This window comes from Mus caroli, unplaced genomic scaffold (assembly GCF_978045245.1).
Source record: "Mus caroli unplaced genomic scaffold, Mus_caroli_1 scaffold_18, whole genome shotgun sequence".
NCBI classification, from domain to species: domain Eukaryota; kingdom Metazoa; phylum Chordata; class Mammalia; order Rodentia; family Muridae; genus Mus; species Mus caroli.
Window position 1 is genome coordinate 79,693,376 of NW_028227273.1, and position 15,274 is coordinate 79,708,649.

The 15,274-nt window shown below is 46.8% G+C and overlaps 1 protein-coding gene across 1 annotated transcript in view; it reads left to right on the plus strand.

Moving 5' to 3' along the window:
* Positions 1 to 6,564: 6,564 nt before the first annotated feature.
* Positions 6,565 to 15,274, plus strand: part of Thbs2 (thrombospondin 2) — a 28,066-nt gene continuing 19,356 nt past the window's right edge. Inside the window, exons 1-5 of the mRNA XM_029471613.2 lie at positions 6,565 to 6,838; positions 9,285 to 9,435; positions 10,532 to 11,088; positions 12,930 to 13,014; positions 14,892 to 15,088. Coding sequence (XP_029327473.1) covers positions 9,384 to 9,435; positions 10,532 to 11,088; positions 12,930 to 13,014; positions 14,892 to 15,088 — 891 coding nt within the window. The 5' untranslated portion in view covers positions 6,565 to 6,838; positions 9,285 to 9,383. The remainder of the gene's footprint in view (positions 6,839 to 9,284; positions 9,436 to 10,531; positions 11,089 to 12,929; positions 13,015 to 14,891; positions 15,089 to 15,274) is intronic.

Here is a 15,274-nt window from a genome sequence, read left to right on the forward strand (position 1 = left end):
TGAAGACAGGAGAGCGGTGGCCACATTGCATGATAGTTGAGATCTACACAGAAACTGATGTGGCCTTACCAGAGAGGTTATCCTGTCTGTTCCTGGGTCACTTTGCCATTTCTCCATCATACATTTACTGACACAGTAACTGAAGAACTCTGGTGTCTTCTCTCTCTCTCTCTACCCTCCCTCCCTCCCTCCCTCCCTCCCTCCCTCCCTCCCTCCCTCCCTCCCTCCCTTCCTCCCTCCTCCCTTCCTCCGTCCCTCTCACAGACTTCCATACTGCTGAATTTTCTGACTCAAGACATCTTACCTGAGTATCTGCACCCATGTTCCTGCCCGTGTCTCTTTGCATCCTGGGAAATTCTGAGCCAGCTGCATTGGTCACTAGAGTAAGTGCACAATGTCTGTGTGGTTCCTTTGGCTGGATCCTGCACAGAGCCAAACAATGGCCCAGAGACTCAGGCTGGGGATGGTGTTGTAAGGACAGAGCCATGATGAGTGCCCAAAGCTCACAGATATTATCTTTCTCACCCCCCAGCAAAGGCTTTTTTAATGTCCCCATTGCCCTGGGAGCAAAGGCCAGGTTTGTCTAAAGAGCATAACAAGTTGCCCTGTTCCTCATCTCATCTCACATAATATGGCCTCCCCCAGGAAGGCTCTTGTTCATTCTGAGGCAAGCAGGAAAGAGTATTGATTCATAGGAAGAGGAGGCAGCTCTCGCCTGGCCTACCCCACAGGCTTCCAGGTGGTGTTTTCCTTTTATTTTGCGACCAACCAACCTTGGGGTGCTCACACTGGATTCCCAGTCTTTGGCTCTCCTTGGCTGCTTGTTAGAGGAGAGCTGGTTCCCGTAACTCTCTCCCAGAGGAGGGACTCGGGTCTGTTACTTGCTCACTAAGCCCAGGACACGCTAAGAGGAAACAGATGTCTGGAGCTGTGACTTTGAAGCCCAGCAGCTTTTGGACTCCCTGTCCATAGCTCTTTGAGTGCCAGGATCTGTAGGGCATCCCCAAGACACAGTGTCAGCAGATGGATGTTGTCTCAGTCTCCTGACACAGGCTCATTGCAGAGCAGAGAAGACAACATTGTCTCTGGAGCCCACTGACTTGGCCCTTTCTGGCACAGGACCCTGGGGTCTTTTGCCAGAGCCGGGGCAGTTAGCCTCCTTCCTCTGGCACTATTTGCACTTTACTGACTCAGTGCTCAGTCAGAAACTAGAAGCTCTTCTGCTTATTCATTTATACATCTTTTCATTTATTCTTTTATTAAAAATACTTGGAGCTCTACCACATCTAATTCAGAGGAGAGATTATTCCAAGACACCGATCTCCAGATGTGACACTGAGTGTCACAAAGCCTTTGACCTGTGCACCTCACCCTTTTTACCAAGTCTTGTGCCCAAACCATATGTGCCCAAGTCTTGAGCGACTGCAGTCATAGTCCCTGATGGGCACTCACATCTGTCCTGTGAATGAGGCTTCAGGATGTTGGGACAGATGGACCGGGCTCATTTACCTATCTCCTTGCACATATATCCTATTTGACACATGACTTTTCTGAGCCGTGATCTTGATAACTGGCTCAGACTGGTACCAAGTCAATCATCTCTCTGTTTCCATCTCTGGACTGCTGTACTACCACATTAAGGCAAGACACTGGTTTATCTCCTACATTTTTTGCCTTTGTTGACAGCAGAGAAATTCTTGGACCCTGTCACCAGACACCAGCACACAGCACACAGTCTCTTACTGTCTCTTCCTTTTCCTTTCTACATCAGCGATCAAGTCCTTCTTTATACCGTATCTGAGAATGTCTTCCTAGGGTCGCAGATGTCCTCAGGCCACACTCTGGGTACCTCCATACCCTTCCAGAGTCCTATCACCACTGGTCAAACATACTCCTACCACTCCAAGTCTATTTGACCTTACTCTCATTTGCTCTGTCGATTCAGAGTGGCTCTCCAGAAATGTGACCAGGAGCACAAAGGCCAGGTAATTAGGACCCGGATTCTCAATTTTGAATTTCTGATCCTCTTTCCAGAGTCTTTGTACGCTGTGCCTTCTGCCCACAGCAGCTGCAGCCTCTTCTTAGATCCTGGTTATTAGATCCTGGGCAACACTGGTTGTGTGGAAGAAATCTCCCCCCAAGTGAAGGCCTCCAAGACCTCCAAGACTGCTGAGCTGGGCTGTCCAACTCCTTTAAGTACTGTGAACCTTAGGTATAAAGGAGACTAATTTATCCATCCCTTACAAGTATGTTCCTGTGCCACACGGACATTCAGCTCAGAACTGAACTCAGCTGGTCACTCGTTAGGCCTGTCTTTGTTCTGCCCAGTCTCGGGATCTGGAGGGGCGTATGCCCATCTGATCCATTGTCCTGTCCACACTATCCCCGCTGCTTTCAAGAGATGAACTTGAACTCTCCCTTCTGTGGATCACAGTCCAGCCACACGTGGGTGTCTGATGCCTATGTTCTGAAAGCATTGATCTGACAGAATGTGTTGCCTGTGGAGATCACACTGACCTCCAGCTCTGGGGCAGAGTTTATTTGATTAGAACAGCTCATCCTCTCAGGACCTCTTGCGTCATCACCAACGCCTCCTATCTGACTTGCATTGGTATAATAAGCTTTTATCCTGCTTTTAGGAAGTGTTCCCAGCAGGATTGTGTGGGGTGCTCTAGTCTCTCCTCCAATTTCTCCCCACTCACTGCCCTGTTCTCTCCCCGCCTCCCCCTGCCATTAGGCCAGCATCACTGGCTACCCTGCTTTTCCGTCTGAGTTGAACTAAGATGCAGTAGATCAGTAGGACTTATCCTCTGTGGGGCATCCTGGGAATTCCCATTATGCTGCTTGCATAGTATTATAGGGTAGTTTTTAAATGATATCTGTAGTACTGAGCTTGAGGCACTGTATCTATGAGGCTGCATGTTCTTCATGACAGGTTTCTGTCCAGCAGTGTTTCTGCCAGGTGAGATGTCTGTTAAGCAGTGTGTCTGACAGGTGAGGGTTAAAGGACAAAAATTGTCCCACAGTTCTGGGGGGCCAAAAGTCTGAATTCATGAAGCGAGTAGGCCAGGCTCCAGTGCCTGGGGACCATTCCTGTCTCCTATGGCGTTAGTGTTCCTAGAAGTCCTTGATGATACGCAGACTGAATAAACACTACTCTAGGATCCACCTGCTTTATTGTATGTATACTGGTTACAGTCAGCTGGCTGAGTCCCTGAGCTAAACACAGGAAAGTTATGAGTAGTGGACTTGCTTGTTCACTGCTGGCAGACCCGGGCTCACGAATACCGAAGAGTGTGAGCATCAATGACAGCAGACTTTACAGTCTGAGGTTTACAGTTGTGAGACCCAGAAGCTCATGTGTCTGGTGCTAGGGTGGGAGACACGCAGCTCTGCAGACTCAGGCTGAAGTCTTACTGCCTTGGGCTTCAGTTGTCAGAATCCTGGCACTGGTAAACTGGAGTTATCTTTGGTTCTTGGCAGCTGCTATAGAAGAATCCGTCTGAACCACCTAATATTGCGGCTCTCAAGCCTTCTCAGTCATGCACGATCTATGGCTCCTAATGGCCATAGGTGTCACAGTTTTTGAGCCCTGCGTGTCAGGACCCTTGGCAGCTCTCCGGAACACTCCCGGGAATGAGGCTCCATGTTCTCTCACAATCTTGTTTATATTCACTCTTCCGACACTCTCTGGAACTCTCTGAGTTTCCTTCTTGCTGCCATGTGTCCCATCGTTGGTTCTGATGCCACTATTGCTACTTCTCTTTGACCTCTTCTTTGTGTTCCCAGCACAGGCTGCTCTGTTTTTGACAAAGTCAAGAGACAAAGACAAGATCACTTAGAAGGAGACTTTCATTGAGCCCAGTGCTTCAGTACGAGGAGCAGCATGGAAGTGTGCCTTCCAGTCCACTTGAAAAGTGAACCTGTTTATGTAACCAGAAAGGAATGTGACAAGGACATTTTAATCAGTCATGATCAACTCTTTTTGAAAGTGAAGCATGGCATTATTCCGACCCCAGCCCTTCTGTTGGGTCACCAGGGGAAGTGCTTTCCTCTGGCCTGGATGAATATAACTACAGAGTCATCTAGTGTTTACTACTGTGGGCTTTCCAGAGTGGCCTTTGCTGGAGCATGTCTTCCGCCATGTCCTGACCTTCTGAGAATGCTGGAGGATCCTTAGAATTACTGTAAAGTATACAAAGTCACCGACTCCACTATGTAGACAGTATGGCTGGTTGCCAGAAAATGGTTGGCTTGGCTGACAGTTCTTCGCCCAGAGCTGCCAGACAGTCAATGGTCACAGAAAGCATCAGTAGTGTGTCCTCAGAATAGACCTAATGAGGGCTCGGCACAGAGCTGACCACACTGCAGCATTCAACCGTGCTTTACAGTCTTGCACTCCCACAGCGGCCCAGCCAGGGATGGCCAAGTACCTCTGATCACTATCACTCCTGTCATTGGCTTGACACTCTTCTATTCTAATGAGGGCAGAAGCAGTTGGTGGGAATAGACTTCCTTTGACACGACTTCATTTCGGTGTTCTCCTATATGAAGACCCTGGTCCAGCAAATTAACATCCACAGAGTCCCATGGACACACTCCCTCAGACCTTCCTCGCTCTACCCCTCTCTGTGTCTTGTGCCTTCCTCACATGTTACTTGGGTAACCCCGGCTTCTCTATTATCTTTCTACTGGCTCTGCTGCTACATCAGACCCCTTCCAAGGGCACTAAGTAAGGTGGCTTGGAGAGTCAGTTCCCTTTATGCTATAGAATGGAGATGAGGGTCAATGACACCAGCTCCATGATTTCCTTCCTGGGATAGTCCTGTGGTCATGGCTGGACTTACCCATAGCTCTCGGCAGCCACTACCTTAGGAGCTCATTTCAACACTGACTTTACTATGCATATGTCCCTGCCTGGTCTGTTCCTGGACTTCCCAAGACTCATTCCATATCATGTGCTGTCAGCTCTTCCATCAAACCCTTTTGATGTGTGTGTGTGAGTGTGATATTTCAAAGGTAAAATCTTTCTACACTTTATCAGCAGCAGGGAGCCCTATAGGCTGCAGAGTATGCCCTTCTTGTACCCTATGCCCTCTGCTCTACCCTGTAGTCTCTGACATAAAGGGTCCCACTGTAAGTAGCAGAGGGGCAGCTAGGCACTGAAACCTCTTCAGGGAGCCTGGTGACATCTCCCTTCAGGCTTTCAATCCAAATATAAATTTGAGTCTAATTATTTTAGTTAAAAACGAAGGTTTTTGTCATTAATTTGGTGACTCAAAGCAATGCATCTTCCTTCAAAAACGTACTGTTGGAGGCTAATCTTTTGTTTTTGTAAATTAGTAAATAATACTTATTTTAAATTGTATTATATTTGACTGCTCTGTGTATGGAGGTATGTGTGTGTGTCTGGGTATATGTGCACTTGTGTCACAGCATGTGAGTCAGAGGACAATTTTGGGGGTGAGTTTTCCCCTTCCACCATGTAGGATCAAAGGTTCCTTCACCTCAACAGAAACACAGGAATTGGAGATCAGCAGGGGGTGCCTTGTCCTGGTGTCTTCCCTGTCCACTTTGGTTCCAGTCTAAGAGAATCCAGCACAATGGCAGGGTCCTTCAGTTAAGTCTCCCACCTAGAACAGAAAGTGGCTAAGCATGTTCTCTATTTAATTTATCTTTCCTTTTCTTGAAGTAAGCCTTGACTTATTTATTATCAGGTGTCAACCGGATAAATGTCCGGAAAGCTTTGAGTGTCATCTATAAAGAATGAAGCCCAAGCGGAGGTTGTGGGAGATGCCACAAATCTACCATCTTCTCTGGGCTCTGGTGCATCACCACCAGACCCACCACGTCTCTCCTGTTGACTGCTTTCCTTGGGTGATGAGCCCCATCCCATCCAGCTACCATGCACCCTGGCACTGGCTTTAACCCCCATGGACTTAGGTCTGGCCCTCTGATTCTCACTGAGTTTCTAAGCCGCGCCCACCCTATCTTGATAACCACAGAGGACTGCCTCTAACTGCAGGATTCCCACACTTGGGAAAGTTGTCCCAACAAGACTTGTGTGAGGACTAGGCTTTCTCAGGGAGCCAGGGTCACAGAGAATTGCAGGCCTCGACTGAGCAGATGAAGTGAGTTTAAATTAAAATCTGTTCTCCTGAGAAGCGGGTCAGAGATACAATGGGTGGGCTCTCTTTTGTGGTAAATTCATTTTTTTTAATTAATTCTTTGACTATAATAACTTCCCGGCAGAATGGTAAACTTACTGTCTGTCCTGTAGTTTTGACTGTTACTCACTTGTTTTAGAAAGGCCAGTATCACACTGGGTAATTCGAAACACATTTAAAGCATAGAATTGGCATTTTTTTTTCTCCTCAGCAAAATGGGGAGTCCCAGCCAATCTTGCTGGTTTTATTTATAGCATTTTATTTCCTGAGAGAAGACAGGAAAAGTGAGTCCTGGCCTGCCCCTCTTGTCTGACTCCTCCCTCCCCGGGCCCCTGTCTGGAAAGCCTGGGTGGACCTGTAGGAGGGGCGTTAGCTCTGAGGGGCTGGATTTGGACTGGGTAACCAGGTACTCTGAGCAAATGGCGAGACCAGAGGACGAATTATGACACTCCTTCGAAAGAATGAATTAAACGTGCCCCCGCATGTGTCTGATTGACAGGCCTCCTGGGGAAAGGGCGTATAAAGGAGCCGGTCACTGCCGGGAGGCAGAGAGAGCAAGTCCGATGTCTGCAGCCTCCTTGGCCAGGCCTCTCCTCTCCGGCTGCAGCTAGTCCCCTCAGGACAGACTCAGTGTACTGACGTCGGTCACCATTCTCTTGCAAACACACCAGGTACCTTTTTATTTCTAAGACATTTCACTGGCTGTGATCTTTCAGAAAAGGCTGTGGTTTCCAGGAGGCTAAAGGGGAAGTCCAGCTGTGTCCTCTGACACATAGCCCAGTGGCTTCCTCACCGTCTTTGCCCTGCAAACTTATTGACCTGCCAAGAACATTCACTGCTGTCTTTGTCCCCGGGGTGGCGGGGGTTGGGGGTGTGGGGAGTGTCTTTCGTGGTCTCTCACAGCAGGAACCCTGTGAAGCAACAAGGGTCTTTTTGGCTTCATTCCAAGGATGCTGGGGTTTGGGGAGGGGGAATTGACATTTTCTACTTAAAAATAAGAAAGTTTCTCTACCAAAGTTTGCTATGGAAGAGAAAGCAGAGAAAGGAATGTCAAGAGATCTCTTGAAACCGTGAAAATAACCAACGGGATTATAGTGATCTGATTCTAAACATTAGTAAGAGCAGAACAAGTGTTGCTGTCATTATAATTATAATGTACAGGGCGGGGAGAACCCTGGGGGGATTGTGTTTGGGTTGCTGCTTGTCTAATTTGCATACAAAAGAGCTGGTAGCCTGGGGCAGTCAAAATAAAGTGATCTGGTGCGGAAGGAGGAGGGAGGGGAAGGGGGCAGAACAGTAGGATTTGAAGATGTTTAGACACCCAGCAGACACACTTTGACTTTGATTGTTCCTGTGGGGTGAACTTGTGTAAGACCTATAAAAGTGATAATAGCCTGTTGCAGAATACCTTTGAAAATCTACTCATAACCTACAGTGAGGACTTGTGGATGGGGAAGTGTGTGTGTGTGTGTGTGTGTGTGTGTGTGTGTGTGTGTGTAGTACCCATGGAGCTTGGATGCAATTGCATTGACCCCAGGAGGCTTGATCCAGGACCAAATACTATTCACTTCTTGGTCCCTTTTCCATGTGGGGGAAGGCAGCAAGATTAGATGGGATGCTGTTAATGACTGCTGATTACTTGTGACACTCCCAATTGAGCTTGGTTTTACCAAAACACAGTTAATGGACTCTGTTTGTGTTTGTATGCCTGAGCTGTAAAATGTCATTTTAAGATAGAACTTGTCTTTGCAGAGACAGCATTTGACCTTAGAATAAGGAGAAAGTTGGGAATGGAGTTCAGGGGCAGCTGCCCTGTGGCAAACACCTGCACTAGGGACTCAGGGATAGGGCAAGCTGGAGTCTTCAGATGTGGACTCTGAAGATTCTCTAAAGTACCTGACAAGGTCTACTTTATACTTGAATTCTCAGAACAATGTCACCTGGAGACCTGACATTGGGAGTCCTCCCAGCCACAGTTCCACATCCTGAGTGTTTGCTGTGCCTCAAAGAGCTCTGGAGATATTCATTTGCATAGGGTCTTTCTCTAGCATCTAGAGAAGTTGATATTTTAAGAGTCAAGTGTTTCAAGCCATGGACAAAGCAACTTAGTGGGAGGGGGAAAAGATTGCCCTCTTTCCACCTGGGTAGAAAAGCTGGTGTTAGCGCTCAAGTGGCATGGTATATTTGGCTGCCTCCTGAAATGTACCTAGCGCTCAGTCCATAAGCACTGCTCGTGGGACAGGACCAAGTTCTTGCCCCATTGTCTCCCTCTGGGGAGAAAACTGTCCCATGCTGGAGGGCATTGTTTCCAGCTTAGCAAAATATTCTGGAGAGGGGAACTGCTGAGATGTTCCTCTCAATGAGAAGCTATCCCATTTTAGCCATCTTTACAGAGATGAGGGACTACAGAGATCAGTTTCCACGGAGCAGAGAATGACATGGAACAGAACCCGGCCTGTTGGAGGGGGAGCTGAGAGCTGAGCATGGGGAAGCAAGCCCTTAAGGAGTTAACAGAGGAGCAGAGGAACCAGGCTTCAGGCCAGGCCTCTGACTTCTGATCCAGGGTCTGCCGAGCCAACTTAGAATCCCTGCAAATGGAAAAACAGGCCTGCAGAATAGAAAAGTGGGCTAAAACCCTTGCTGGGGAAAAGTTTCTGCTTGTCCTGAGAAAAATGCACCGAGTTTATTCCAAACTTGGGAATGTAGTTAGTATTGATTGCCTGTGATGAAGTTATGCATAACTGGTTTTCCTGGACATTTACACAGAAGCCTTTCTAGAGTCTTCTTATCAGCCAGGATATTTGCCTGGGTTCAGGTCTCCTGGACTTAAGTCTTGCAACTGAGCTATAGCAGAGTCCCCAGGGAAACAATGCTCTGGCATATCTTCCACTGGCTCCTCCAAAGAGCAGGCACACTCACAGCCACAGGAACCCGGGTTGTTATGGTGATAGTACAGCAAGAGGCCTCAGGACCCCCTCACCTCCATGCCAGGGAGAAGTGGTGGGATAAATGCTAGTAACGGTCGGAAGAATCTGGTTGGAAAGAAAGTATATTATCTAGAGTTTTGCTTCCCACAGATATATTTGCTTCTGATTTTGTGTGAAATCTGTTTTTCAGAGGTCACGTGAACAAACTTCCCAGTGACACTCGGGCTGTAGCTGTGCACTCTTCATCCGCGAGATTGGTTTTCTCCTAAGTGTCACGGGTGGAGACAAGATGCTCTGGGCACTGGCCCTGCTGGCTCTGGGCATAGGGCCAAGAGCTTATGGTGAGTATGGATATATCTTCTTGTTTCTGTGTGCAATGGTGAATTAGCTGCAGATGAGAGACCAGCAAGTGGTTGTAGACGTATTTTGCATATGAAGCTTTTTAAACATGCTTGTAAAAAAAAAAAAATCAAAGATTCCTGAGTCTGTATAGCACAGAGAGGTTGTCTTTTGGAAACTAGGGATAGAGACCAATGCACTGCATCTGGTAGTGAGATACTTCACACAGCTTGTCCTTGCTATATTATTATAATTTATAAAATAATTCATAAAACTTGGACTGCCATATTTAGTAACAATAGTCACAGAGTCTAATTATTTTAATTGTGCCACCGTCAATACCTTTATAAAAACGACAACATTTATGCCTCTATACACAGCAGTTTATTCTGTGTTTTCAGTTGTCAGTGCATGGTGAGAATCTGTGCTGTGTTTTAACATTCTAGTCTGTGTATTATTTTGAATTGTTGATTAGTTTTGATAAGATCTGATGATTTTCTCATTGGCAGCTGAATGGTGACTTCAAAGAGTTACTGATAGGGTGAGGTCCATTGTTGTCTCAAATACTGGTTCATAGTGCACAGTATTTACTATTTATTGGCAGCCTTTCTATAGAAATGAGAAGATGTTTGAGAAGGAATATCATCCTCAGAATGCAACATCGGACTTAGTGGATGGCGATAAAGTCAAAGGTCCCCCTTTCAGCCTCCTTCTTCCCCAGTCCCAAGATGGAGGGGAGGCTGTGCTTTGCCCAAATCTGGGACAAAGAACAGCAGGGCTCAGGAGCTGGAATTCAGGGGCCTCCAGTGAGATGTGAGCAGATGCACAGTGCTGTTGTTTATGGATGAAGCCATGTTCTGGGTTCTGGGAAGGCCCAGAACACGTGCTGCACTGTAGTCATGGAGAAAGCCAGCCTCCATCATAGTGGGTAGCTGGCTCAGGCTCAGCTAGGGTGGGAGAGAAAGACGCACAGAAAGCCTCTGAGCCTTGTCGCAGGGGAAGTCTTGTGAGCTTATGGCTTATGGCTCTCCAGTCTGCATCCAGGAAAGCCTCAGCATCAGCCTGTGGTAACTATGACCCTCTGGTTCCCTTTGGCAGCTGGTGACCACGTCAAGGACACTTCATTCGACCTTTTCAGCATCAGCAACATTAACCGGAAGACCATCGGTGCCAAGCAGTTCCGAGGGCCTGACCCCGGGGTGCCCGCATACCGTTTTGTACGGTTTGACTACATCCCCCCAGTGAACACAGATGATCTCAACAGGATTGTCAAGCTTGCAAGGAGAAAGGAGGGCTTCTTCCTCACAGCCCAGCTGAAGCAGGACCGCAAGTCTCGGGGAACACTCCTCGTGTTGGAAGGCCCCGGCACCTCCCAGAGGCAGTTTGAGATTGTGTCCAATGGCCCAGGGGACACTTTGGACCTCAACTACTGGGTAGAAGGCAATCAGCATACCAACTTCCTGGAGGATGTGGGCCTGGCTGACTCCCAGTGGAAGAATGTGACTGTGCAGGTGGCCAGTGACACCTATAGCCTGTATGTGGGCTGCGATCTTATCGACAGTGTCACCCTGGAAGAACCATTCTATGAGCAGCTGGAAGTAGACAGGAGCAGGATGTACGTGGCCAAAGGTGCATCTCGAGAGAGTCACTTCAGGGTGCGTACATAGCACGGCAGTCATGGGGTAGAGCCTTGTAGGGAGCTCACAGCATGGGGCAAGTCAGTGTAGCTTTTGTGTTGGGAAGGATGTGATCCTTCCTTGGATGCATGTAGTATATACTGTGGCACATGTGTGCACACTTTGCACACCTGTACATACTGCATATACATTCATATATATATATTACACATGTTCACTTGTTCAACAACCTATACTTACATGATAAGCACACACATGTGCACATTCAAGTGTATGAACATATCACACATGTGCATGCACATCGCACACACACACACAGGTACACACACCTATATATCTACCACAAGTGCACACTTGTATAATGAGTGCACTTGCTTATATGTATAAGCTTATACAATACATTTTCACTCAGTGCACAAGCATGCAGAAGCTTGCATATCGTGTCCACATACCCTCACAAATATACACATTTATACATGTGTATACACAACAAACATCCACACTTATAAGTATAATACTGACAATACAATTGCACATACACAAGGGACACGTACGAGGTCATGCAGACACATGTGCACCACACTTCAGTGCACATAGTCAAAGCCATCAACTCAGTATACATAGAATACACATTCTTAAGCTATGTGAAGTGGAATTTTGTCACAGATGTGTTGCTCTTGGAAGCCTGAGTCAGGTGTTGAGGGAAAGAATCCACATGTTCCAGGAAACCCCAAGTTACTTTAGTAGGCCTGTGAAACCCCATTCTAGTCCTTGCTCTGGGAATGAAGTTATTGAGGCACTAAAGAGGGTCTGAGTTCCTTAAAAAACAAACAAACAAACAAACAAACAAACACAAACAAACAAAAAACCACTGCTGCTTTGTGAGTGGATCCCCCTATCCCCAAACCTTCATTGAGGCTTAAGAAGTTTGGATCCTTCTAAAACTGGGAATTTAGAACCTGCAATGGCGGGTCCACACAGAAACCCCCAATTCTAATGGCTTTTTGGGGGTTTATTCATTCTTTCTCTGGTATGAAGACCATTCACTGGTGGTGAAGTCATACTGAGGCTCTGTATTTTGACTTTTTATGGCCCACCAACATTGCACTCTGGTCCTTCCTCTCAATGCTGGTTAGAGGCAAGCTATGACTCCTGGTCAGTCTAGAACCTCAGAGAACAACCAAAGGTGTGTCTTCAAGTTCAAGTGTAGTAAATGGACTTTCTGCCTATGGTGTTTTAACTTCCGATGATTGAGTGTATTCATTCCACTCTCACTGCAGATGAAGGGATGGATATCTGACCATTGTCCTCTGACAGGCACGCATTTATTCTTGGAAATAAATATATGTCAGAGATTAGTTATTTTAGTAAGAGGTCCAGGTAAGAGCACTTTGTCAGGGGCTGCTGCGGCTCTGACTGGCCCAGTCAGATTTCAGCATTAGCTTCCTTCTCCTGGAATGACCTTATGTGAACCTCGATGTTTCTCAGACTTGAATCGCAAACAACAACACATTTCAGTTCTACTTGAGGAAATAGCCCATCATGTCTACCTGAGAATATGCAGAGGACAGAAGTTGCCTATCCCCAAGCCTCCCTAATTCTTCTCCAAAGTTAATGTTCTCCTAGTTAGAAATTTTTTATGCTAACCCCGTGTGTGTGTGTGTGTGTGTGTGTGTGTGTGTGTGTGTGTGTGTGTGTTATAGCAACATTTTTAAAATAATAGGAATAGGGTAACTGATACCTTCAGACCTGTTGGGTAGAGCAGTGCTCTTGGAATCTTGTATTCTGCATTTGCTGAGTACCATCAGCTTCCATCAAGCTTAGGGTTCACCTGCAGCCCTGTTCCTCTCTCCCTCTAGGGCTTGCTGCAGAATGTCCATCTCGTGTTTGCTGATTCTGTGGAAGATATCTTAAGCAAGAAAGGCTGTCAACACAGCCAGGGAGGTGGGTAAGCTCTGTTCTAAGAGTTTCTGTACTGTTCTGCTGGGTTGCAGCTGGGCCATGTGTGTTTTTGCCCTGGTGGAGATTTGCGTCAAGTGTTTTTATCCTCTGTGGGTGAGTTCACTGCTCAGTTTAGACTTCCAGTCCTTAAAAGTGATAAATTGTCAAGGATCAATTCTGAATAGATTTTAAGAATAACAATCCCAATTTTAAGAATAACAATTCCAAATTAGCGGCTCCCAGGAGCCATTCTGAGGAGGTATTCCAGCCTGCGATCAAGACCATATCTTTCGTGGCTTCTGAACATATTCTAACTCATAACTTTCTTCAGCGGATATTTTGGCTCAGAGTTACAAGTCAGCCACACAAAGGACTATTACAAGCAAACACTTAAACATATCTGGAAGTTCTGAGCCCTTCTTAATAAAACACACTTACACAGGAGTCTAAATCTGTTCTCTTAAGATGGAGAGAAAGACTGGAATAGCTGGATTTATGTGCATTCACATGGAGGTCAAGGACCACTGTGAGTTCTTTACTAAAGTCTTGGCCCTGACAGAGACTTCTGCTCTCTTCCTCTGGTCACACCAGACTTGAATATTCTATTCATTCAGAGAGTGAACTCGTGAGCCTGGTCTCAGAGCATGGCTTTTTTGATGTTTGTTAAAATGGGAATTTCCCTGTCAAATTTCACAGTCAAATTTCACAGCTGTAGAACCTGGTATATATCGGGAGGTGCACACTGGCTCAAACATTTTTCTATCATCAGTCTAAGCCTTTCCATGGCAAGTGTGAACAAAGGCACACATTGGTTTATTTTGCTTAACTCTAAGATATGAAAAATAAGTATTTTAAATAAGTTGAAGATTTAAAAATATAAACGAAGATAAATGATGAATAACCCTCCCCCCGTAAATCCACTATTTAACAGTGTCCCTCTACTTAGTTATTAAAAATACTTATACTAGCATGGCTTTTTATGGTTAGTAGCACACTGGAAATTAGCAGCTCTCAGAAGCCATGTAGATCGCAACAAGATTTTGAACGCAAGTAATGAACACTCAGTTGTGGAGTGAATGCCTGTCATTCTGTCTGTCTGTTCTTGCCTGGAGCCTGTCCTTCCCTGGAGCTCTTCACTCTAGCTTGACTGGGGATTACTCTGTTTCTGGACTTATCTCAGAACTACTTGGGAGTCAAGGAGCATGTGCATGCATGGCCCAGGGAGACTCCCTGTGATTGTGCCAGGACTGTGACATCTGCATATGAGCGGCAGCAGAGCAGAGTGTGTGGAGAGAAGTCAGTGTGCCTTGGGGGTGTGTCTCTGACATGCAGATACCTAAGTAGGCTTTTATTCTGAAAGGAAGCCCATGAAAGGGCACTCGGGTTGAACTGGGGCATAGGAAGGTTGGGGATGGGAGGGGTGAGTTCATGGGCTATGTGTTGGAGGAACAGACTTAGGGTTGAGGATGAGCAAAAGGCAGTGTCTCAGCTCAGTTTGATTGAGGTATGTGATGGATGGCCCTGCATTACAAATGACTTGTCTCCCATTGCTCTGCTCTGCCTTTCTCTGTTCCTAGTCTAGACCTCTGCCCTACCAGGAAATCATAGAAAGTAGGACAGGTTCCTCCTGCTAAGCATGGGTCTTAAGTGGAAGCAGTGGCCATCAAATGTTCTTGTGTTGATGGATACAATTGAGCATGTGGCCACTCCAAGAAAGCAGAGATATTTATGGGTGTTGGTTTATAGCTGCAGAGGTGCTATCCTGCTCCTGCACATCCCTAGGGATGTGCTCTGGTGACCATGTCAATGGGTGCCAGCTTACAGTTGCAAGTCTGACTCCCCAGGGACTGTGCTCCACTAAGATTCTCTCTTTCCTTTAGCTGAGGTCAACACCATCAGTGAACATACAGAGACACTCCATCTGAGCCCTCACATCACCACAGATCTCGTGGTCCAGGGGGTGGAGAAGGCACAGGAAGTGTGTACGCACTCCTGCGAGGAGTTGAGCAACATGATGAATGAGCTCTCTGGACTGCACGTCATGGTGAACCAGCTGAGCAAGAACCTGGAGAGAGTGGTAGGTACCTGGTGGAGGGTAGAGGTGGAAAATGAGGGTAGTGGGGACAGACAGCAGTCTGTCAGGGAAGCCTCGGGAGCCAGCCCTCTGGAAGCCTCACCAGACAGCCAGTCAGGCCTCTGGGGACCAATACTTCATTGCTTTGGAGAAACTCTGACTAGAAAGCCACATCAGGGGGACACCCAG